This window comes from Panthera pardus, unplaced genomic scaffold, assembly GCF_024362965.1.
Source record: "Panthera pardus isolate Hobbes unplaced genomic scaffold, ASM2436296v1 HiC_scaffold_10, whole genome shotgun sequence".
NCBI lineage: Eukaryota > Metazoa > Chordata > Mammalia > Carnivora > Felidae > Panthera > Panthera pardus.
Window position 1 is genome coordinate 26,434,782 of NW_026526655.1, and position 25,119 is coordinate 26,459,900.

Sequence of the window (25,119 nt, forward strand, 5' to 3'; positions counted from 1 at the left end):
GAGGGAGACACAGAATCGGAAACAGGCTCCAGGCTCCGAGCCATCAGCCCAGAGCCTGACGCGGGGCTCGAACTCACGGACCGTGAGATCGTGACCTGGCCGAAGTGGGACGCTTAACCGACTGCGCCACCCAGGCGCCCCAGGTTCTTTTATTTTTTTATTAAAAAATTATTTAATGTTTATTTATTTTTGAGAGAGAGAGACACACACACACAGAGTATGAACAGGGGAGGGGCAGACAGAAGAAGACACAGAATCAGAAGCAGGCTCCAACCTCTGAGCTGTCAGCACAGAGCCCCACAAGGGGCTCCAACTCACGAACCACAAGATCATGACCTGAGCCGAAGGAGGATGCTTAACCAACTGAGCCACCTAGACACCCCCAAATAGGTTCTTCTAGATGAAAAAAGCTCACCCTTACTGCCAATCAAATGTAAATTAAATTAACCTGGAGGTGATCATTTTGAGTATTTGCAAAAGTCAGTGAAAATTCAAAATCATAATACCCTCTGCTGACAAGGTTGCCATGAAAATGGCATACTCACACTATTAGTGGCATTATAAATTAGAACAACAAATGCTTTGGTGAAGCATTCACCAATTTTCATTCAAAAAATGAAAATGTTTCTGCTCTTTGATCCAGGGCATCACTTTGGAGAATTTATCTTAAGGAAATAATTTAATAGAAAAAAGAGGAGCTATGTACAGAAATCATTATCATGTTAGATCATAAACATCCAAATATGGAAGCAATCTAAATGTCTGGTATTGGGAGAATGAATAAGTAAATTATAAAAAAAAAAAATGTAAATTATATTACATAAACAATTTGGAATACTTTATAGCTATTTCAGATTATCGTTGTGACAACATGTAAAAAAAAAAAAAAAGGACTTTTTCATGCCATATAATAATAAAAAAAAAAAATAGTTAACGAGATGCCTGGGTGGCTCAATTGGTTAAGCATCCGACTTCGACTCAGGTCATGATCTCACGGTTTGTGAGTTTGAGCCCTGCATCAGACAGTCTCTGTGCTGACAACTCAGAGCCTGGAGCCTGCCTTGGATTCTACATCTCCCTCTCACTCTGCCCCTTCTCCACTTACACTCTGTCTCTCTCTCTCAAAAATAAATAAACACTTAAAAAAAATTAGTTAAGTACAAATTCACACCACGACTGCAACTATATTAGAATATATGCTTATGGGCAAAGGTAATTTGCCAAAATGAAAACAGTTGCTATGTTAGGGTAATACACTTGTAGGTGATCCATACTTTGAAATGTTTTATCTTTTAATTCATTAGGTAAGTACTCATGGAGCTCTGTTACAGTACTGTCAATGTGCAAAAATTAAAAGATTAGTAAAAACAAAGAGAAAATCCTCAGGAGCTCTAGGTTTGTGGGGAGACAGGCTATTGTGACACAATGTGATAAGATTTAATGATTTGTTGTTCTTTAGTTGAAAATCAAAGAAACTGAAAGCAGAACAAAATAACTCTTTTGTGCTTTAAATTTTCTTTTTTCTCTCTCTAAGAGCATATTCAAATTGTACAGGCCCAGGTTTTAGTCTTCATTCAGATATTGTCATGCCCTATATTGTAAACTATGGCTCTGAAGAACAGATTAAGCACTTCATCCCCCAGATGACTGCTGGGAAATGTATTGGCGCCCTAGCGATGACAGAGCCTGGGGCTGGAAGGTAAATCAACATTGATTTGGTTTTGATTTTTGGAAGCAGTGCCCTAACAGCAAATATTTTCACAGTATAAATATTTGCATGATGTACGAGGAAGGATACAAAGATTAACACAAGCTCAATTTACAATCTCAAGCAACTTCAAAGCCTAGTAGGAAAATAAGGCCTTATCATATATAAAGAACAATAAAACATAATATATGCTGTTTTTCAGATATTAATATAGGGCAATGCAAATAAAATGGTAGGGTATGACTAGAATTTGGAGCATGGTAGATTTTGGATGTGGTGCGACATTCACATGGCAATGTCCAGGAAAGATTTGGGATTCTGGATGCAAGCTGGGGTGGCAAGAATTGGAGCAATGAGAAAGAATAAGATCATTTATTCAGTCATTTGAAGGTTACTTACTAAGTGCCTGTAATGTGCCACATACACAGTGGTGAACTAGAGCAGATGTGGTCTCTGTGCTTATTGAGGAGAATAATGAGAAACACAAAAATAAATATATTCCTAATTATAAATTATGATAAGTACTATGAAGGGAACATGGTGCTATGCTAGAGACTAATGGTGTATGTGTGTTTGGTAGAAAAGGAAAAAAATGAATTTAGATATGAGTGCTAGAGAAGGCCTATAAAAAGTAGTTACATGTAAACTGAGATATGACAGCTTTACAATATAATTGAAATCTCAAATTGTGACACCTCCAGTTTTGTTTTATTTTGTTTTGTTTTGTTTTGTTTTGTTTTTCAAGATCACTTTGCTATTCGGGGTCCTTCGTGATTCTATACAAATTTTCGGATAGTTTGTTCCAGTTCTATGAAAAATGCTATTAGTATTTTGATAGGGATTGCATTAAATCTGAAGATTTCTTTGGGTAGTATAGGTATTTTAACTGTATTTGTTATTCCAACCCATGACATGGAATGTCTCTCCATTTCTTTGTGTTGTATTGAATTTCTTTCATCAGTGTTTTATAGTTTTCAGAGTATGGGTCTTTCACCTCTTTGGCTAAGTTTCTTCCTAGATATTTCATTATTTTTGGTACAAGTATAAATGGGATTATTTTCTTAATTTCTCTTTCTGCTGCTTCATTATTAGTATATAGGAATGCAACAGATTTCTGTACATTGATTTTGTAGCCTGCAACTTTACTGAATCCATTTCAGTTCCAATACATTTTTGATGGAGTCTTTAGGGTTTTCTATATATAGTATCATGTTATCTGTAAATAGCAAAAGTTTTACTTATTCCTTACCAATTTGGATGCATTTTTATTTCTTTTTGTTGTCTAATTGCTGTGGCTAGGACTTTCAGTACAATGTGGAATAAAAGTGGTGACAGTGGACAGTTCTGTGTTGTTCCTGACCTTAAGGGAAAAACTTTTAGTTTTCCCCCATTGAGTATGATGTTCACTGTAGGTTTTTCATATGACATTTTTATTATGTTGAGATATGTTCCCGCTAGACCTACTTTGTTGAGAGCTTTTATCTGGATGTTGCACTTCATCAAATGGTTTTTTTTTCTGCATCTACTCTTTCTCTTATTGAGGTGATTTATCACGTTGATTGGGAATAACATGGTAAATGATTTTTTTTAATGTATTGTTGGATTCGTTTTGCTAGGATTTTGTTGAGGATTTTTGTATCTATGTTCATCAGAGATTTTAGCCTGTGCTGCACGTTTTTTGTGGGGGCTATCTGATTTTGGTATCAGGGTAATACTGACCTCATAGAATGAATTTGGAAGTGTTCTTTCCTATTCTATTTTTTTGAATAGTTTCTTTTTATGTTTATTTATTTATTTGTTTGTTTATTGAGAGAGAGAGAGTATGCAAACACAAGTGGGGGATGGGCAGAGAGAGAGAGAGGGAGAGAGAGAATCCCAAGCAGGGTGCCAGCACAGAGCCCAGCACGATCCTAAGATCATGATCTGAGCCAAATCAAGAGCTGGATGCTTAACCAACTGAGCCACCCAGGTGCCCAATATTTTTTGAAATAGTTTGAGAAGAATAGGTATTAACTCTTCTTTACATGTTTGGTAGAATTTGCCTATGAAGCTCACTGATCTTGAACTATTGTTTGCTGGAAGTTTTTTGATTATTAATTCACTTTCCTTGTTGGTAATTGCTCTGTTCCAATATTCTATATTTTCCTGCTTCAGTTTTGGTAAATTATATGTTTCTAGGAATTTATCCATTTCTTCTAAGTATAAAATTTTCCATATCTCTTACAATTGTTTGTGTTTCTGTGGTATTTGTTATTTTTCTTCTTTCATTTGTGATTTTGTTTATTTGGGTCTTCTTTTTCTTTTTCTTTCTTTGTTTCTTTCTTTCTGTCTGTCTTTCTGTCTTTCTTTCTCTCTTTCTTTCTTTCTTTCTTTCTGGATGAGTCTTGCTAGAGGTTTATCAATTTTGTTCATGTTTTCAAAGAGCCAGCTCCTGGATTCATTGATTGTTCTATTGTTTTGTTTGTTGTTTTTGTTGCTGTTTTAGTTTCTATATTATTTATTTCTGCTCTATTATTTCCTTCCTTCTCCTGGTTTGGGGTTTTGTTTGTTCTTCTTTTTCTAGCTCCTTTAGGTGTAAGGCTAGGTTGTTTATTTGAGATTTTTCTTGCTTCTTCAGGTAGATCTATAATACTATAAACTTCCCTCTTAGAGCTGCTTTTGCTGCATTCTATTGTGTTTTATTTTTATTTGTTTCTATGTACTTTTTGATTTTTCTTTGATTTCTTATTTGACCCATTAATTGCTTAGTAGCATGTTATTTAACCTCCCTGTATTTGTGCTCTTTCTAGGTTTTTTCTTGTGGTTGATTTCTAGTTTCATAATGTTGTGGTCAGAAAAGATGCGTGCTATGACTTTGATCTTTTTGAATTTGTTGAAACTTGTTTTGTAGCCTAATATGTGATCTATTCTGGAGAATGTTCCAGTTATATTACAAGTCATATTACAAAGCTGTACTAATCAAAATAGTATAGTACTAGCATAAAGATAGACACATAGATCAATGGAATAGAATAGAAAACCCAGAAATAAACCCACAATTATATGGTCAATTAATCCTTGACAAAGGAGGAAATAATATACAATTAGAAAAACTCTCTTCAACAAATGGTGTTGCAAAAACTGGACACCTACATGCAAAAGAATTAAACTGGACCATTTTACACTATACATGAAAATAAACTCAAAATGTATAAGACCTTAATGTGAGACCTGAAACCATAAAAATTCTAGAAGAGAGCACAGGCAGTAATTTCTCTGACATCAGCCATAGCAACATAGCAAAAATAAACTGTTGGGACTACATCAGAATACAAAGCTCCTTTACAGCAAAGGAAACAATCAACCAAACTAAAAGACAACTCACTGAATGGGAGAAGATATTTGCAAATGACATATCCAATAAAAGATTAGTATCCAAAATACGTAAAGAACTTCTACAACTCAACACCCTAAGACCAAACAATCCAATTTGAAAATGGGCAGAAGACATGAACAGATATTTATCCAAAGACATACAGATGACCAACAGACACATGAAAGGATGCTCAACATTATTCATCATCACAGAAATGTAAGTCAAAACTACAATGAGATATCATCTCACACCTGTCAGAATGGCTAGGTCAAAAAACATAAGAAACCACAAGTGTAGGTGAAGATGAGAAAAAGGAACCTTCATGCATTCTCAGTGGGAATGCAAACTGGTGTAGCCACTGTGGAAAACAGTATGGAGTTTCCTCAAAAAATTAAAAATAGGACTATCCTACAATCCAGTAATTGCACTAGTAGGCAATTACCCAAAAATTACAAAAATGCTAACTCAAAGGAATAAATCTCCCTCTGTTTATTGCAGCATTATTTATAATAGCCACATTATGGAAGCAGCCCAAGTGTCCATTGATAGATGAATGGATAAAGAAGTGGTATATATTTATGTACTTTGGAATATTTCTTAGCCATAAAAAAGAATGAAATCTTGCCCTTTGCAACAATATGAACAGAGCTAGAGAGTATAATGCTAAGTGAAATAAGTCAAAGACAAATACTGTGTGATTTCACTCATATGTGACATTTAAAAAACAAAACAAATGAGCAAAGGGAAAAAAGAAAGACAGAGAGAGACAAACTGAGAAAAAACTCTTAACTATAGAGAACCAACTGATGGCTTACCAGAGGGAGGTGAGGGGGATGGGTGAGATAGGCAATGGGGAATAAGTAGTGCACCTATCATGATGAACACTGAATAACACATAAAATTATTGAATCACTATATTGTATACCTGAAATTAATGTAACACTATCTATTTACTAGAATTAAAATTAAAAACTTAATAAATAAAATAAACACCTATATTACTACATTAAAAAAATAATAAAGTGAGATGTGACAAATGAGAAAGAACCAACTGCAAGAATGGAGGGGAGGAGCTTCCACACAGTGGGACCTGACCCTCAAGGATGACAAGGAGAGCAGACAGGAAACCTTGGGCATTATGCTTCCTTTGGAACTGTACAAAAGGCAGCCACAGAGACAAAAGGATTGAGTCTGAAGGAGATCTACACCAGTGCTCTGTCATGAGCATGAGGTGAAGTGACTTTGAAAAGGTGATAGGACAGGAGTGAGAAGTTAATAATGTCGAGGCCACAAAAATGTTGAGAGTTGAGAAAAGGTCATGGCAGGCCACTGCCTGAAAATCGAAAGATCGTCATTTCAGTCGAGAGGAGAGGCTACTTTGGAAGAGAGTTGGGTATTGAGAAATCAGATGTAGAGAACACAGACTAATCTTTCAGAGTTTGTGGTGAAAGAGAGTGTAAAGAGAGACAGTACTGTGCTGTGACAGGCCAGCACAGTAAGGGGAAGGGTTTATGTTGAAGGGAACAGCAACTTCTAGGCCAACGGGAAACAGGCAGTGCAGAGCAACAACCTAAAGGTGTGGCAGAAGCAGTAATTGAAAACCCAAGGCTTGTTTCTGCAAAGATCAGGCCCTCATGTTTTGCACTGCTTTTCTGACACTGCTGTTTATTTTTAAATGGCTTAGCGCTCCATAGTGTGACTTGGCAACGTGCTTGAATTGTATTTCTCCTTCCCAAGTATAAACCTATTATTAGAGGCCAATCCTGATTCTTAGTTTTGCCAAAGGTAAAAGGTTTTTGTTTGCTTCTTTTGCCTAAAAATGTGATCTAAAAGAAATAAAAATTTAATCTTCCTTTGCTTTTAAGTTAGATAATTTTTCTAAGAAAAGTGACTGACTGACCAAAATTTGGATTACATCATGCTAGCTCTGGAACAGTATGTTCCTGTTGCAACCCACTGAACGCTAGTTCTCACTTAGAGGCAATATAAATCAGAGATCCTAACTTGTCCCCAACTTACACAAGCAAACAAAGGCTGCTTGATTTGTGCTTATTTAAATTCTCTGTCCTCATCTGGGGTTAGGTGAATATGCTTAAGATGGAAACTGAGAAGGAGAATGGAGAAAAGAGGCAGATGGTTTGGAAGGCTGGTATAAGTGATGGAAGGGTAGCAAATTGGTCAGGTATTTAGAGCCGAGCAAAGGGGCCATATGAGTGAGTGCAGGAGTGAAGGAAGACGGCAGATGCAGAAGAGTGTTTGAGTGTTCAGGACTTCCAAAAGAAAGAAAGAAAAAGCATGTGGGAGAGAAGGAATAAAGATGGGAGATGGTTTGTTGTGCCGGATTTTAGGAACAACTTGGCCACTCTTACAGTCTTGCTTTCATTTGGCCTTCACCAAAAAAGGTGGAGTTTGCTAGAAAAGATTCAGAGTATCCCTGCCTCTTTTCCTTTCCACGTACATAGGAGACTCCTTAATGTGTAATTATGTGTATTTGTAGGATACCTTAACATTTTGTATCTTTCATGTTGATTTTCTGTTTGGACTATCACAATAATCTACATGAAGATATACTGTGATTCCTATGTAAAGGAGAACAGAAAATGAGAAATGAAGTATTGTAACCAAACTCATAGAGCTAATCTATGATGACATTGGATCCAGAGTATTCTGACACCAGCTGTGTGATTGTGGGTGAAATCTCTGAACCTCAATGTCTGTATCAGTGATACTTACTTAATACGATTATTGTAAGGGTCTGAATTCTTGGCAATACTAAGTAGTATATATTTTAGTAGTATATTTTTAATATTTCATGTTTACCATTCAAGAGCTTTTTTTAATCCACAAACTGAGCTGTGTCATTACCTTTGTTACTTTTGGTATGGCCCTGTATAGAACAAGTATTTTAATAAGCCATGTATTGATTTTAAGAACTAATATTTCATACTGACTTACAATATAAAGACCATATTCAAGAAGAAGAATCAGAAAAAGTGATGTAGACTATTTATACATGATGGTATTCATTGTAGGATATTTATGAAAATGGAAAACTAAGTATTCAATAATAGATTGTTTTTAAAAAATGATAAAGCTATACAATGTAATTCTATGCCATTGATAGAAATGAAAGTATAGAAAAACATTAGATATTATTAAGAGGTCAAAATCATATGTATGGCTCTGGTTTTATAAAAATATGTATATGTGTGTATCTATTTTCACTGAAAAATTCTGGAAGGTTGTATTTTAGAAATGTTTATTCCAGGAAGTAAGTTTTTTTTTCAGTATTTTTTCTTTGTCAGAAATATTGTCTATCTTTTGTATTTTAACTATGGATATTTGTTTATTTTATACTTAGAAAAAATAATCTATTCTACTTTTAGAGCAGTCTTGTTAAGGGAAGCATTTGAGACATAAGTCTTTTAAATAGCTAACTTTTGATCAATAGAGATAAGGGAAGGAATCAAGGTGAATAGAGGGAGGCAGATATATGGTGGCAAATAATTTCAAATATAGTGGGCTTTGAGATGCTATCTGAGTCCAATTTGGGGATCTACTTGGGAGTTTTTATGCTTTATAAAATCTGGCTACTTTATGTAATCTTAATCATATATTCATTTGTGTAAGTGGTTTAGAATATAATACATCAGATGTGGTTTTTCAGTACATTTGTGTGAACATTCTTAATGTTAGTTAGAAGTCAATTCTTTTCATAGTATGAACAGTTTGAATTAGCACATTATATGCATACTTATACAACAATACTTGAATAACTTAGTTTGCACCAACTAATGAATTTTCCTTCATTATTTAAAAAATTATAGTGATTTGCAAGGAATAAGAACAAATGCCAAAAGGGATGGGAGTGACTGGATTCTCAATGGAAGCAAGGTATGTAAAGAGGGGCTCCCATAGCCCTTCTCTCCAGAGTCCATGCCACAAGTAACAGTGTCTCAAAGAGTGCTCATTATTGATTGTCTCATTCTATGGACTCATGTAAGTATTTGTTTTGTTTGGGGGACAATGTGAACTTTGCAACATTTATATTACATGAGATCTGTTCTTCTTGTATGTTCCATTTTACATGCTCCCCTCACTATTATGGCAAATGTTTTACTGTCCAAACGACCCTTATCAAGCCAGAAAAGGGGAAGGAGAGGCTCACATTGTCCAAATATGAGACAAACGATAATTAATAAACTTGATGTTTGTGAAAAATTGGAGATAAGATTTTCTTATAAATATCAAGAAGACTTTCAAAAGTTCTTAGGAAAGAAGGATAGCTTTGATAGAATTTGAGAGCCCTTCAGTCCTTCTGAGAGTCACATCAGCCTAGATGAATTGGAAAGCCCCTCCAGTTAAGGTTACAGATGGGCTTAGGAGTAAATACATCCCTTAGAATCTAATATCACTGATGACAGAGGATTTTGTTTACCTAAAACTGTGTCTGGTATACACTCAGTAAATATTTATTGTTGACTGAGTGTTAAGTGAAGGAAAGATGTTTATTTTCTGCAACTAAGGAGGTCTTTCTGAAAATTGTTTCAAAGCCTGTTGAAGAACTAATTTATGTTTGTTTTCTTTGAATTTTTTTAAAACTTCTAATTAGTTTTAGACTAATACCTTTGCATTTACAAAATCACAAGTTTGAATGTTGTGCTACTGTCAAATTGCTCTCAATTTTGTAAACAGCCTTGATTTCTGTACTTATGTTGTCAAGGACTAATAGCAGTTTGTGGACTGGAATGGGTCTGAAGAACACATTTTGAGCAGCCCAGGTCTAAAGACCATTTCATAATCTAGTTTCATAGTTGTTATACAAAAAACCAGTATTTGTGGTGTCAAATAAATTTAGAAAATGTGTGCAATTTCTCACTCTTTGACATGCTAATGTGCATTATAAACCTCTAAAAGTTTGGTATAGTATGTCTTATGCCCTAGGAAATTATCTTTATAGATTGAGTCACTAGTATTTTCCCAAGCATACTTTTTGTCATAGACTCTAGGTCTGGCGTTCTCTCTTGTCCAGCAAGAGAGCAGATGCAGGATTGAAATGTGAGAGAGGCTAATGTCAGGGAGGAGACGAGAGTGCCGAATAAGGGTCCTTGTTCCATTTTTATTAGGACCAGAAGGCTTACAAGCGTGATGGACTTACACAAAGAGACAATGAAATCGTGAACATGAACTCATGGGCATGAGGGAAAGGGGGTTTTGAAGATATTCAGTGTTAGGGGTTTGGGTCAACACTAAACCTGGAGCTGGGTGGAAAGTTGTTTACAGCAGACATGAGGCGCCACCTCTGTTTACCTAAACTGGCCTAGGGGACAAGAACAGCAGAGCATGCTACCTCAGAGTCAACAAGGCATCTTTCTTTTGCTAATTATCTCCAGCTCTGGGCAACTTCATCCTCCTGTGGTCCAAAGTCCTGTTTTCCTGTTTTTGTCCTTCCTTCCTGTGAAAGCAGCTTTCTGTTACTGTACTAACTTGGGGGGGGGGGGGGCATTTTCACCCTGAATGCCTAATCTTGTTTACCTCATTTTGGATGATGAAAACATCCTGGTTCCTATTCCTATACCTTTCTCCTATACTGGGGCCTTTGCAACCTATTTACCTAATTTTGTTTACCTAATCTTATTTAACCAAACTTGGGTGTGTTCATTCTGTGGGTTTCTAATTCCTTATGTCTTGTTAAGCCATTGGTGCAACCTCAGGGAATTCCTAAGCTTATTCCCCCCAACTGTTAGAAATTTTAGTCTAAACTATTTGTCTTAAGGATTATAGTAAAGATGTATAATAAAGATTATAATAAAGATGATTCCAGTATAATAATCACTTAACTCTGCACACAGAGGGCCACAGAAGACTAAGATATTTGATCAAATGGGAAACACATTCTCTTATGACTCCAGCTTTGTTAGCAGTTCTTCTGTGGGAACCACCCAAGAAAACTCCACTGACTATGTCCAAACCTCTATTAGAAATAACAAAAAATTGAAAGGAAGCAAAAGTAAAGGAATACGTAAGTGAATATAGTACCTCAATAAGATGACCTAAGGGGTGCCTTGTGGCTCAGTAGGTTAAGCATCAACTCTTGATTTCGGCTCAGGTCGTGATCTCACGGTTCGAGAGACCAATCCCTGTGTCTTGGGATTCTTTCTCTTCCCTCTCTCTGCCCTTCCCTCCGCCCCCCCCCCACCCACAAATAAATAAACTTTAAAAAAATGACCCTAAGATGTGCCCATCAAAGTGTCGACACAAAGTTTTTAATGGCTTAGGAAAATAATTAAGTGAAGAGATCATATTAACTTTTATACACCTAGATTTCAGCTAAGTAACAAAATGCACATACATTTCAACTATGTTAAAAGGAAAAAAAAAACAGAAAGGAAATTCATAATGATATCTACATGACGGACTTGAGGATTTTTTTTCTTTTTTCTTTATAACAATATACTATATATAACGTCTACAATGAACTTATAAACATTCAATACCCAAAAAAATGATGGCCCTCAGTAGGGATAATCCCAGCCCTATTAAGAGTTTTGACTGTCATAATTAAGAACGAAATTGAGAAAGTCCTTTTACAAAGAGAATTTTCTTATAAGAAAAGGAAAGCAGTCATGCTGGAAATACTCGCCTTCTGTTGGACTCTTGCAGACATGGTTCAGAATCGATTAACCTTCTTCCATAATTGTGTCTAAGAAAAACTGTTGAAGAATTCTATTCACTTTTTCCAAATTGAAGTCAGGGTGTTAAAGTGAACGATTTTTTTCGTATAAACAGCTCCTCCCTTCCTTTCATTCCATTGTTTGTCTTTTATCTATAATAACCTCTGTTAATATATGTCTGAGGCCGTGGATTTAGAGCTTATAGACACTAATCCCTGGACATGTGATTCAGAACAGAAAAGCGCTATTTCAGCAATTCAACTGTGCACCTACACAGATGGTCATTATTCTCTTAGAAAAATATGAAATTGGGAGACTTGAAAGGTTTTTGAGCAAGTGGTATAATGGAGCAATATTGTAGAAAAAAATACATTGGCCATGATGTATAATTTTTTTTTTCTAGGAACACATTTTTCTCATTTATTCAGCAAACATCCTTGAAAGCCTTCTATATGCCAAACACTACTCTAAGCACTGATGACAGTCCCTGCCCTTGAGGAGTTCCTTGTAGAGAGAAATGTTGAGGGTCTCTGATTGTTGTGTCACTTATAACCAGGCCACCACCACGGCCTTCACTTGCTATCATGTACACAACACTAACATCATTGGCTTATTTCCCATTATTTTTATGTACAGCACTGTGGATTTGAGAAGATAAATCTTATAAAGGGCATAGATGTTAGGTGATAGAAGTAACCGATGCCATTTTATACTCCTAGTATTTCAAAGGGATAGAGACAAGAATAGATCATTTGAATACAGTTTGATAAATGCTAAGATGGTGGTGAATTCAGAGTGCTTACAGGAGCTCTTAATCTGGCCTGGAGAATTTGGGAAGACTTTAGTCCAGAATGGTAGGATTTATCCTAGCAGCGTTGGGAAATAGCCACCCAGTGGAGGAAACAAGATTTCTGAAGACACATAGGTAAAGAAGACCTTAGAATAGAAAGGATAGCAAATAGTTCAGTGGAGTTGACCTAAGGACAGGGAATGAGAAAAATGAGATAAAAGATAAGGTTGGACTGATAAGCTAGTGCCAGTTCTTGATGAGTTTTATATGTCCTCCTAAAGGTTTACAGTTTATCCTGAGGCCTATTATGAGCTATTCAGAAATTTCAAAATATGAAAATGATATGATTAGATTGCATTGTAAAAAAGGTCTCTGAGATCATGATGAATAATAGAGGTGCAGGGACATCAGTTGTAGGAACTTAAGAAATGATGAGGCCCCGAAATAAGGTAATGGCAATAGAAGAGAAAGGAAGTGAGTGGATTCATAAAGTATTGAAATGGATTAGAGAGAATTAGAAGTCAAATTGAATATGAAGCAAGATGATAACATGATTTTTTTTTTTTTTGGCACCATTCACTGAGATAGGAAAAATAGATTTATATTCAAGATTAGTTAAGAGTTAAGGGTAGGAAAAGATATGTTCTACCCATGAGTCATCAGGTGGACTCTCCAGAGGCAGGTAGGTAGACAGGTCTGAAACTTAGCAAGAAATTTCACTTAAAGATTTGGAGTCATTAGCAGATAGATGGTAATTAAAGCCATGGAAGTGCTTGAGGTGACCCAAGAAAGGCACAGAATAAGTTAATAATTTGTGCTGGGTATATTTGTTTGATAAATAAATATCATCTGGTAATCTAATATCTCTTATTTAGTATGTTATTTTATCCCTCTTTAATCATTATCTCCTTATTGAGGCCATTTGGAAAGAAGTAGGCCATCCATCATCAAAATCAAATCCATGCCTTTGCAAAAACTGTTGTGAGAGTACAAATACTTTAATGTTGCCATTTAGAACAGATTCCTTTTTCTCATCTGCAGTTTCTTTCTAAAATATAGTTTATCATATAGTTATCATAGAGTATTTTGCTTTAATTTAGAAAAGACATAATAAGCTCTGTTCATTATTTACAGTATTAATTATGGAATGAAAATGTACTGACTTCATTCTTTGAAGCAATGGGTTGTTTTCCCTGTACTTTTTAATAACCTCATATATGAATAATCAACACTGAAGATATTTGGGTAGAGTACAAAGAGAGGCATAAAGCATGTCTTGTCTGGTTTAGTCTTCTTGAATATACTTTCCTCCCACCATGACTTAAACATCGACCTGGTTTATTGTGAAGTGTCACAGTAAATTTGGGGTTTGCAGGTATTCATCAGTAATGGGCAGCTAAGTGACATTGTGATCGTAGTGGCAATCACAAATCGTGAAGCTCACTCTCCTGCCCATGGCATTAGCCTTTTTCTGGTGGAAAATGGAATGAAAGGATTTATCAAGGGACGAAAGCTACATAAAATGGGACTAAAAGCCCAGGTAAGTCACAATATGAATTATTAATTACAAATAATTGCATGTACTCAAATATACTTTATAGAACTACATATAGCAAATCATACCTTCCTATGCCAGATTCCTAAAATATGCTTTTCAGAAATGGAAAGAGAGGGGTGCTGGGAGGCTCAGTTGATTAAGTTTCTGACTCTTGATTTCAACTCAGGTTATGATCTCACAGTTTGTGAATTTGAGCCCTGCATCAGGCTCTGTGCTGTCAGCACGGAGCCTGGTTGGGATTCTTTCTCTCCCACTCTCTCTCTGTCCCTCCCCCACTCGTGCTTGCTCTCTACAAACAAACAAATGTTAAAAAGAAAAAAAGAAAAGAAATGGTAAGAGAGATTTATTCCATTTATCCAAATTATCTCTGTTGTTCAGCAGTGGAAGTGAATCAGCATATTTTGAATATCTGCTTCAGAAATGGCAAAATTATATGTTAATAGACCTTCTATTAAATTGATTGAAGAAAATTATGGAATAAAAGCAGAAAATATTTTTCTATTATTTGGTAATTATTTGGTAGCTTTTTCATTACCAAAAAGAAAAATGACAGTGTATTGCAGTGGGAAAGCCACAAATTTTTAGAATCAAATGGATCTGGGTTTGAATCCATGGTTTATTACCTACTAGATGTATTCATTAACTACTCCAACTTGGCTTCCAGTTTCTTTTGTTCTTGTTTTTGTTTTCTTAAATGGAAATAATAGTCACCTCATTAGAGTGTTGGGAGATTTAAGTGAGATCATTCTGTACTTAATTGTGTGATCCCTTAGGATACTGCAGAATTATTCTTTGAAGATGTACGGTTACCAGCTAGTGCCCTACTTGGAGAAGAGAATAAAGGCTTCTATCACCTCATGCAAGAACTTCCACAGGTCAGAATTATTAAGTATTCCATCTTTTGATTAGTTAATAAAGTGGTATGAAATAGAACTATGTAAATTCGTGCATATAAAACTTATGACATAGCCAATCATTTGAGTAAAGTTAAAGTTGAAAAAAACCCTGACTTCTTGGGGTGCCAGGATGGCTCAGTCAGTGAAGCATCTGACTCTTAATCTCAGCTCAGATCTTGATCTCAGGGTCATGAGTTCAGGCCCCACGTTGGGCTCTGTGCTGGGTGTGGAGCCTACATAAACCAACCAACCAACCAACAAAAAACCTGAGTTTTGTAGCCTAGATAAGTAAATAACTGAACTCAAGGATATCCAATCAAAGCTTATAAATGAGTAGGAAAATTAGGTATTTTAGTTCTGTGATACCTTCTTAGAATGATTTTAGCTTCTTAGCTACAAGTCAAGAATTCTTATCTCCTTGTAAGGAAATATCAGCCAAAATATTTGGCAGGATTTTTTTTTTTTAATGATACCAGGGAATCATCATACTGAAAAGTTGTAGTCCATCATAGTTAGCTCTCACATCTGTGTTTTTGGAGTGTAGTGCCTACGTGATTGTTGAACCTCACGTGCCAGCATAGAAACATAGGTGCATTTGTCTAGTGACTGCCACAGCCTGGGCTAAATTGGGGACAAGGTTAGGAATACTGCCATGGAAATAGAACAGAATAGAAAAATCACCAGCAAGATGGATTTAAACTGACCATGGATACTGGTAGGCAGAATTTAACCTATCCACTTTAAAAGGTTGATTTCCATAGACCTATTAGAATATGCAGTGTGCAGAGATCAATAAATAAAAGTCAACAATTTCATATTTCTTTTCTCATAGATGACTGATGAAGGAATTAAATAAATTATGTATATATGTATATGTAGTAAAGACAGACATTTATAAAAATAAAGGATTTGTTTTAAAGAATTACTATGGCTATGTCCAATATTCTTATAAATCTATGGGAGCATTTTCTTATAGAATTAAGAAATAAATTAACTTTTAGGAGTTTTATAACGATTATTTATTGAATTTATTATCATCAAAATCTTGTGGAATTAGAATGATGCTTAAGACCTAATTTGGGGTTATAGGAAAGGCTACTGATTGCTGAAATGGGACTTTCAGCCAGTGAATTCATGTTCGAAGAAACCAGGAATTACGTTAGACAAAGAAAAGCTTTTGGGAAAACAGTTGCACATCTACAGGTAAGCTTATTGTCATGATTTAGTATTGAGCGACATCAGTTTCCTCATCTAAACACAAATATGGAATAACTCTCATAGAGGTGGTATTAGAATCCATTGAGGTGGATGAGACCATTGAGGGATAAAGAGTAGAGAGTAAGATAAGAAGTCCTAGGACAGAGTCCTGAGAAAAATTTAGTATTTAAAGGTGGACTAGTAGGGAAAAACCAGCAAAGACAACACAGAATGAAGGACTAGAAAGAAAAAAGCAAATCAAGCAAGTAGGGTCATAGAAGCCAAGAGAAAAGGAGATTTCAAGTAGGCAGGAGTAGGGCCACAGGTCGCTTAAAGGGAAAACAAGATGAGAATCAAGAGTGCCCATTGGACATCGCAATAGGGAGCTGATAACGGACTAGAGTGTGGTTGCACCAGGCCAGAGTAAGTAAAGGGGTAAATGGAAATGAGGAAGTAAAGATACTGATGGCACACAGCTCTTTCCTGAGTTTGGCTGTGAATGGTAGGTAGGTTACTAGGGAGTAAGAAGAGGATGGCGGGTGACAGGTAGAATCTTGGGGTCAAGTGACATATTTGTAAGATTTAAGGGTTTTTTGTTATTATTAGGATAAGAATGCTGGAAGCACTTTTTTAAAAAACTTTTTAATGTTTATTTTTAAGCGACAGAGAGAGAGCAAGCAGGAGAGGGGTAGAGAGAAAGCAAGCAGGGGAGGGGGAGAGAGAGAGGGGGACATAGAAGCTGAAGCAGGCTTCAGGCTCTGAGCTGTCAGCGCAGAGCCCGTCGTGGGGCTTGAACTCACAAACCTCAAATCATGACCTGAGGTGAAGTTGGTTAGGAGCTGACTCTTAACCAACTTGAGCCACCCAGGTGCCCCTGGGAGCATGTTTTAATACCTAGAAAAATGATTTAGTAAAGAAAGAAAGATTGTAGATATGAAGAAGACAACTGCTATGATATTTGAGAAAGAATCAGGGTGTGGGTGTGAAAGCATATGGAAAGGTAGTCCTTCCCACCTCCACCGCAGAGGTGTTTCCTCCGTTGTAACGGGAAGAAAAGAGGAAAGAATGGGTATGGGTTCAGTCAGACACTTAGCTCTGTTGGTAGAAAATTGCAAAAGCTCTTTATGAAGACTTCCATTTTCCTTAAATAACATAGGGAAACTCAGCTCTTGAAAAAGAGGTGAGTGAAGGGGGCATGCAGGTGTCCATGGAGAGAGAGGAATATTTGAAATACCCTTTCAAAGTAAGAGACTGAACTAACTAGAGAAATATAATAAGGCTGTGAGCAGTATTGAGGACTCAGATAAGGTTAATGATTATGGGTGTATAGTGGTACCTTCTGCTTTTTTGTGTTTTAGATTTACTAGAAGGATTTAGCTGTTGATGATCACACACAGAGAAGGTGGATGATTGTTTAAGGTTTTGCAAGGAAGTTTAAGGTATTTGCCAAAAAACTCAGCATAAGGTGGCCATAATCACTAACCATGCCAATCAAATATTAGACTCTAGTTTCTTCTTAAATGAAAGAAAAGTTTATAAACAATTTAGCCATAAAGTTGCTTCAACATTTTGCCAGCAAAAAACCTGGAGTTGGAAATCTACCTAAACAGTTTCAAGTGGAATGGCTTATGAAGGGCTTTGTGAAGGGCAAGGCGGAGATGAAACACTTTGGTAGCCTTTGAGGACCAGCTTTATGGAATTAACTTCAGTCATTTTTAAGTCCTAGCTCAGCTACTTGGATCTCCGTGGTCTAGTCAGGTTGTGTGATCTCTCTAGGAAACATTTTCTTATTTGCAAGATGTGAATGATATCCGTAGCTACCTTATAGAATTGCTGTGAGGATTAGCTGAGATAATATACACAAAGTGGTCAGAATATTGCCTGGCAAATTTAGCACTCATTACAGTTTGCTATTTTTGCCTTATGTAATGTCGTCTTCTATTTTGTTCCAATAAAGGGAACCTATTCCGTTGTTCATCAAAGTAACTTTTTTCCATTCTGAAAAAGCTTCTTTAGATCCTAACTTTCTTATTGGCATAACAGATCCAAAAATAGTTGTTCTGAATCTGTAAACATGAGGCACACACTTTAGAAAACATTTTAAAAAAGCAGTATGACTTGACTTTCCTAAATTGTGATTTCCTTAAGAGTAAGGATTTTAGGGTTGCCTGGGTAGCTCAGTCGGTTGAGAATCTGACTTCGGCTCAGGTCACGATCACACAGTATTGTGAGTTCAAGCCCCACATCAGGCTCTGCACTGACCCTGCGGAGTCTGCTGGGGATTCTCTTTTTCTCTCTGCCCCTCCTCAGCTTGTGCTCCGTCTCTCAAAATAAATAAATAAACTTAAAGGAAAAAATAATAAAAAAAATTTTAAAAAGAGTAAGGATTTTAGAGGTGCCTGGGTGGCTCAGTCAGTTAAGCATCTAATACTTGATTTGGGCTGAGGTCATGATCTTGCAGTTCAGGAGTTCGAGCCCTGGGTCAGGCTCCACACTTCAGTGCAGAGCCTGCTTGAGATTCTCTCTCTCCCTCTCTCTCTCTGCCTCTCCCCCACTCGTGTTCTCTCTCTGTCTCTCAAAACAAATAAATAAACATTTAAAAAATAGTGAGAAGAATTGACTTTATACAAAAACAGAGTGAGGATTTTATACTGTAAATTCCTTTTAATTTGCATATCATTAATTTATACCTATGAGTGATTCTCAGTGATTGCCCTCTTCCCCTCAGGCATTTAGAACCCCTCAGGAGGTGGGGTACACAGCAACTGGGGGTGTGTTTGGTATTTAGTGCTCTGGAGGCCAGTATGGTTAAATGTCCTGTAATTCAGAGATAGTTTCCTATAGCAACTAATTGTCTCACTCAAAATGCCAAGAGTCTCCCTTTGAGAAATAGTGATATACATAACTTATTCCATTTTGTTTCACTGAGCAAATATGTATTGACTGCCTTCTAAAGGTTAGATGCTGAAATGTAATTTGATAGGTGTGATTCTGAAAATACACACTATAAGCTGCTAGCAATACGAAGTGGTATTACTCTGTGACTTTTGGAACTTTACCCAAAGTGCGTTATAGGCATACCTCGGAAGTATTGCAGGTTCTGTTCCAGAATATCACAATAAAGCGATAATAATGAAATTTTTGTGTTCCCAGTGCATATAAAAGTTGTGTTTACACTATACTGTAGTCTGTTAAGTGTGCAATAGCATTATGTCTAAATGGTGTCCATACCTTTATTAAAAAATACTTTATTGCTAAAAAGTGCTAGCCATCATCTACCTTTCAGTGAGTGGTAATCTTTTGCTGATGGAGGGTCTTGCCTTCATGTTGATGGATGCTGACTGATCAGGGTGGTGGTTGCTGAAGGCTGGGTGGCTGTGCCTTTTTTAAAAGACAACAACAAAACTTGCGACATCAACTGACTCTTCCTTCAACAAACAATTTCTCTGTAGCATGCAGTGCTGTTTGATAGCATTTTATACACAGTAGAACTTCTTTCAAAATTGAAATCAATCCTCTCAAACCTGATGCTTTATCAACTAAATTTATCAACTAAATTTATGTAATATTCTGTATCTTTTGTCTTCTTTTCCACAATCTTCGCAGCATTTTCCCCAGGAGTAGTTCCATTTCAAGAAAACCACTTTTTTTTTATGCATCCATAAGAAGCAACTCCTCATCAATTAAAGTTTTATTATAAGATTGTGGCAATTCAGTCGTATCTCCAGGCTCCACTTCTTTTTTTTTTTTTTAAGCTTATTTCTTTTGAGAGAGAGAGAGGTGTGTGCACAAGCAGGGGAGGGGCAGAGAGAGAGAGGGAAAGAGAATCCCAAGCTGTCAACGCAGAGCCCAATGTGGGGTTCAGTCCCATGAACTGTGAGATCATGACCTGAGCCAAGATCAAGAGTTGGACACTCAACTGACTGAGCCACCCAGGCACCTGTGGGCTCCCGATTCTAATTCTCTCGCTATTCCCACAACATCCCACAGTCACTTTCTCCACTGAAGTCTTGAATCCCTCAGAGTCATCCAGGAGGGTTGGAATCAACTTCTGAAACTCCTGTTATTGTTAGTATTTCAACCTCTTCCTATGCATCATGAATGTTTTTCATGGCATCTGGAATGGTAGATTCTTTCCAGAAGGTTTTCAATTTACTTTGCCTGGATCCACTAGAGGAATCACTATCTATGACAGCTACAGCCTTATACAATGTATTTCTTAAATAATACAACTTGAAAATCAAAATTACTCCTTAATGCATGGGCTGCAGAATGGATGTTGTCTTAGCAAGCATGAAAACAGCATTAATCTCATTGTCCATCTCAGTCAGAACTCTTGGGTGACCGGGTGCATTGTCAATGAACAGTAATATTTGAAAGGAATTTTTTTCCTGAGCAGTAGATCTCAATAGTGGGCTTAAAATATGCAATAAGCCAAACACGTTGTAAATAGATGTACTGTCATCCAGACTTTATTGTTCCAGTTCTAGAGCAGAGGCACAGTAGATTTAGCATAATTCTTAAAGGCCCTAGGATTTTCAGAATAGTAAGTGAACATTGGCTTCAACTTAAAGTCACCAGCTGCAATAGCCCCTAATAAGAAAGTCAGCTGTCCTTTGAAGCTTTGAAGCCAGGTATTGTCATCTTCCTTGCTGTGAAAGTCCTAGATGTCATCTTCTTGCAATGTAAGGCTGTTTCATCTACATTTAAAATCTGTTGTTTAGTGTGGCCACCTTTGTTAATTATCTTAGCTAGAATTTCTGGATAGCCTGCCTCAGTTTCCGCATCAGCGCTTGCTGCTTCACCTTGCACATTTACGTTATGGAGACGGCTTCTTTCCTTAAGCCTCATGAACCAACCTCTGCCAACCTCAGACTTCTTCAAGCTCCTTACCTCTCTCAGCCTTCATAGAATTGAAGAGAGTTAGGGCCTTGCTCTGGATTAGGTGTTGGCTTCAGGGGATGTTGTGGCTGGTTAGAGCTTCTATTTAGACCACTACAACTTTCTCCATATCAGCAAAAGGCTTCTTCACTTTTTTGTCATTCATGTGTTCACTGGAGTAGCACTTTTAATTTCCTTTAAGAACTTTTCCTTTGCATTCACAGCATGGCTAACTGGCACAAGAGGCCTGGCTTTCAGCCTATCTTGGCTTTTGACATAAGTAAGCTTAGTCGTTTCTAGCTTTTGATTTAAAGTGAGAGACGTGTGACTCTTCCTTTCACTTGGACACTTAGAAGCCAGTGTAGGGTTATTAATTGGTCTCATTTCAGTATTGTTGGGTCTCAGGGAATAAGGAGGCTCAAGGAGAAGGAGAGATGGGGAACGGCTGGCCAGTGGAGCAGTCAGAACACGCACATGCATCGATCAAATTCGCCATCTTATATGGGCGTGGTTCATGGTGCCTCAAAACAAGAAGACGAGTAACATCAAAGATCACTGATCACCATAACAAATATGATAGTGAAAAAGTTTGAAATACTGTGAAAATTACCAAAATATGACGCAGAGACACGTGAGCAAATGCTATTGGGAAAATGGCACCAGTTGACTTGCTCCACAGATTTGCCACAGACCTTTCATTTGTAAAAAATGCAACATCTGCAAAGAGCAATAAAACAAAGTGTGCCTGTAATAGCTTTTGCTTCTGAAAACCAACCATCACCACCTCACGCCTTTGGCCCTGTTATGGACACTATAAAAAGTAAATCAAATAGGCATGTTTTCCATCCCCTTGGAAATCTACATCTCCTTTTATGGAATTCATATTAAATTACAATAAAGATGACTATGATATTACCCAGGTTGTTTATAGCTCAGAACGTTAAATATGATTTGACATTTGACCATAAAGGAAATAGGAAACTGGTATAATGTTTTCCCAGAGAAGAAAAAAGTCTGTAATATGTGTATTTGACTAATATTTACTAAATAAATACATACACTTTGACAGCAAAAAGAGAGAATATAGTTTTAATCTTTTTCAAAGCGAGCGCTATTTTATGAAGCACTACCGTCTTTCAAAGGGAGTTTACCAAACTGTCACTAGGTGGCAGTAGTATCACTTCCACCAGTGTACTATGTTACCTGTAGTCTGGTTTTTCAAGTAAATTTATTATGTTCTCAGATTTCTGGGATATTTCTTCTAATCTTTCTGCTGTACTGAAATAAAGATCTTTGAATGTTTTCATAGTCAATCTAGGAATGTATTCAAAGAAGATGAATGACCAATATATGGTTACACCTCCTATTCTAGAGCTTGGTACACTATTGTTCCAGTTATTAATATGAAATAGAAGACCTTTAAATGTTGTATTATACTTAGCCAAATGTCATTTTACAATCATTTAACTATTCAGTTTCCTTTATCTTTGTTATGCTTGAATTTTGAACATTTGGGGCCTTTCTGACCATTTCGGTGCATTTCACAAAAAAAATCATTTTCTTTGTAGAATAGAGACCTAACCATACTTAAGTTGCAATTATTATAAGATTTTTATTCCTTTTCATCCATTCAAATATGGAGATATTTGATGTCAAATCTTATGATTTTTCCATGGAATAGATAATAAAATGGTAAAATTCAGTTATTAAATAATGATAATGACTGATTTGTTACATTGTTCCCATGTACTAGACACTGTGCTAAATGGATTATCTTGTTTTTTTCTTCACAACTCTCTTTATAAGCATTCTTTTTAACTTCATTTTACAGATAAAGAGATTGAGGCATGGAGAGGTTAAGCAAGTTTCCCAAGATTACACAGACATTATAGCTCTGAAAACTACACTTTTTTTTTAAATCTTTTCTTAAATTTTAATGTTTATTTTTTAGGTTTATTTTATTTTGAGAGAGACAGAGACAGCGTGAGTGGGGGAAGGGCAGAGAGAGAGGGAGACAGAATCCCAAGCAAGCTCCCTGCTGTCGGCGCAGATCCCAACGATGAAGGGCTCGAACTCACAAACCTGGAAGATCATGACCTGAGACAAAACCAAGAGTCAGATGCTTAACCGACTGAGCCACCCAGACACTTCAAATGTTTATTTTTGAGAGAGAGAGAGAGAGAGAGAGAGAGAGACAAAGCACAAGCTGGGAAGGGGCAGAGGAGATGGAGACACAGAATCTGAAGCAGATTCCAGGTTCCGAGCTGTCAGTACAGAGCCCGACACGGGGCTGGGACCCAGGAACCCTGAGATCGTGACCTGAGCCGATGCTGGACGCTTAACTGACTGAGCCACTCAGGCGGTCCTGGAACGTACACTCTTAACTCCTATCCTAGTTTTACTACCCAGAAATTGAAAGTAGATAGACCTTTTTTCTTTCCTCACTTCCCTCACCCATGGGCGATGAAGTGAAAATGTAATGTTCTTTTCTAAGACAAACTTTAGTTATTTCCTGTGTGGGATGTGCTCTTGAGTCTAAGGGCACAGAATATTATGAAAAGGATAGGAGAGGAAAAAAAAAATGATACTTCTTCCTTACATTCCTCCAAAATGTAATTATCCTGTTCTTAAGACCTTGAGTGTGGGGTTAATTATAAAATTAGGTAGCAAACCGAAGATGTTATATTTTATATTTGAATCATAATATATTACAGTACAATTAACAGTATTGTTTAAATGGAATATGGGCTGAATAACCTCTCCAAAGTGTATTCCAATTCTATAATTCCATGATTCTGAGAATAATGTCATTCAGAACTCTGAAAGAGACTTGATCCGATGCACTTAGTAAGTTTTGAGGAATTTTTTTTAAATGCTAGCTGTAGTATTATCTATTAGCGATTAGTAATGAATGTTTAAAAGTAGTGTTACAAGTGTTGATCATTCACAAAAAACACCTTGCTAATAATGTGTGGTACAATTATTAGCCACCACCCATTACACAATAATTTCTGAAAGCTAGATACAATGTCTGTGGTGAAGAACCCAGACAAATTTTATATAGTAACACCCAATGTGATGCCAAGAATATGCAAATATAATCTGTTTATCCCCAGAGAGTAAATTATGTACTCTTGGAGGCATTAATTTCTTCAAACCTGTGGACCTCACTAAGCGAATTAAAGAAAGAGTTCTTTAACGCCTGGGTGGGTCAGTCAGCTAAGTGTTCAACTTTGGCTCAGGTCTTGATCTTATGATTCCTGGGTTCCAGCCCTGCATTGGGATCTGTGCTGACAGCTCGAAGCCTGGAGCCTGCTTCAGATTCTGTGTCTCCCTCTCTCTGTCTCTCTGCCCCTCCCCCGCTCACTCTCTGTCTCTGTCTCTCTCTCAAAATAGGTAAACATTAAACAATTTTTTTTTTTCATTTTTCTTTTAAAAGAAAGAGTTCTAAATGAGCCCATCCTGGTCTAAAATTTAACTTCAGCTTCTGGAAGCTCCCAGAATTCCCAGAAAAACAGCTCTCATGGAAGGGAATTGGGCTTAGAGATCTTGATTCCTTCATACTGTAAATAGTACATAAATTTTCAAGTGTGCCATCACAATAGGGAGAGGACAAAACTATCTGGACACTTGTCAGATTCTCCCTTATCTTCCAAATGAAGTATAATGGTTGGTGTCCTTGAACGAAGCCAGGAGTCGACTCAGAGGGAATATATACTCATCTGTTTTCAATGTATAGAATATTTCCCCACTTTTTTTTTCTTGTTCTTTCTCTAGATTTTCTATGAGTAATCTTGGCAGAGGTGGGAAACTCTTTGCTGATTTATTGTGTAGAGATTTGGCCTAATTACATATAAATGGATAGAAAGGGAGATAGACAATGTAAGGAAAGAGTGAGAGGGGAAGAAAGTTTTGATGTGATCCAGCATGTTCTGAATTAGAGGCCAGGATACAGAGGTGGAAAATGTGTGGCATCAGCCATCCTACTGTTTGGTTTTAGAACCATTAGGTGCCAGCTATATTGTCTGTTTCTAGAACAGGATGGAATAAAGCCAAGGGA

The 25,119-nt window shown here is 36.7% G+C and overlaps 1 protein-coding gene across 2 annotated transcripts in view; it reads left to right on the forward strand.

Moving 5' to 3' along the window:
* ACADL (acyl-CoA dehydrogenase long chain) overlaps positions 1-25,119 on the forward strand; it is a 51,702-nt gene that overhangs the window by 14,202 nt on the left and 12,381 nt on the right. The window contains exons 4-8 of one of the 2 annotated variants that reach the window (XM_019446111.2): positions 1,535-1,699; positions 8,891-8,957; positions 13,903-14,067; positions 14,859-14,960; positions 16,071-16,184. In XM_019446111.2, coding sequence (XP_019301656.2) covers positions 1,535-1,699; positions 8,891-8,957; positions 13,903-14,067; positions 14,859-14,960; positions 16,071-16,184 — 613 coding nt within the window. The remainder of the gene's footprint in view (positions 1-1,534; positions 1,700-8,890; positions 8,958-13,902; positions 14,068-14,858; positions 14,961-16,070; positions 16,185-25,119) is intronic. The other variant, XM_019446113.2, reaches the window with a different exon arrangement.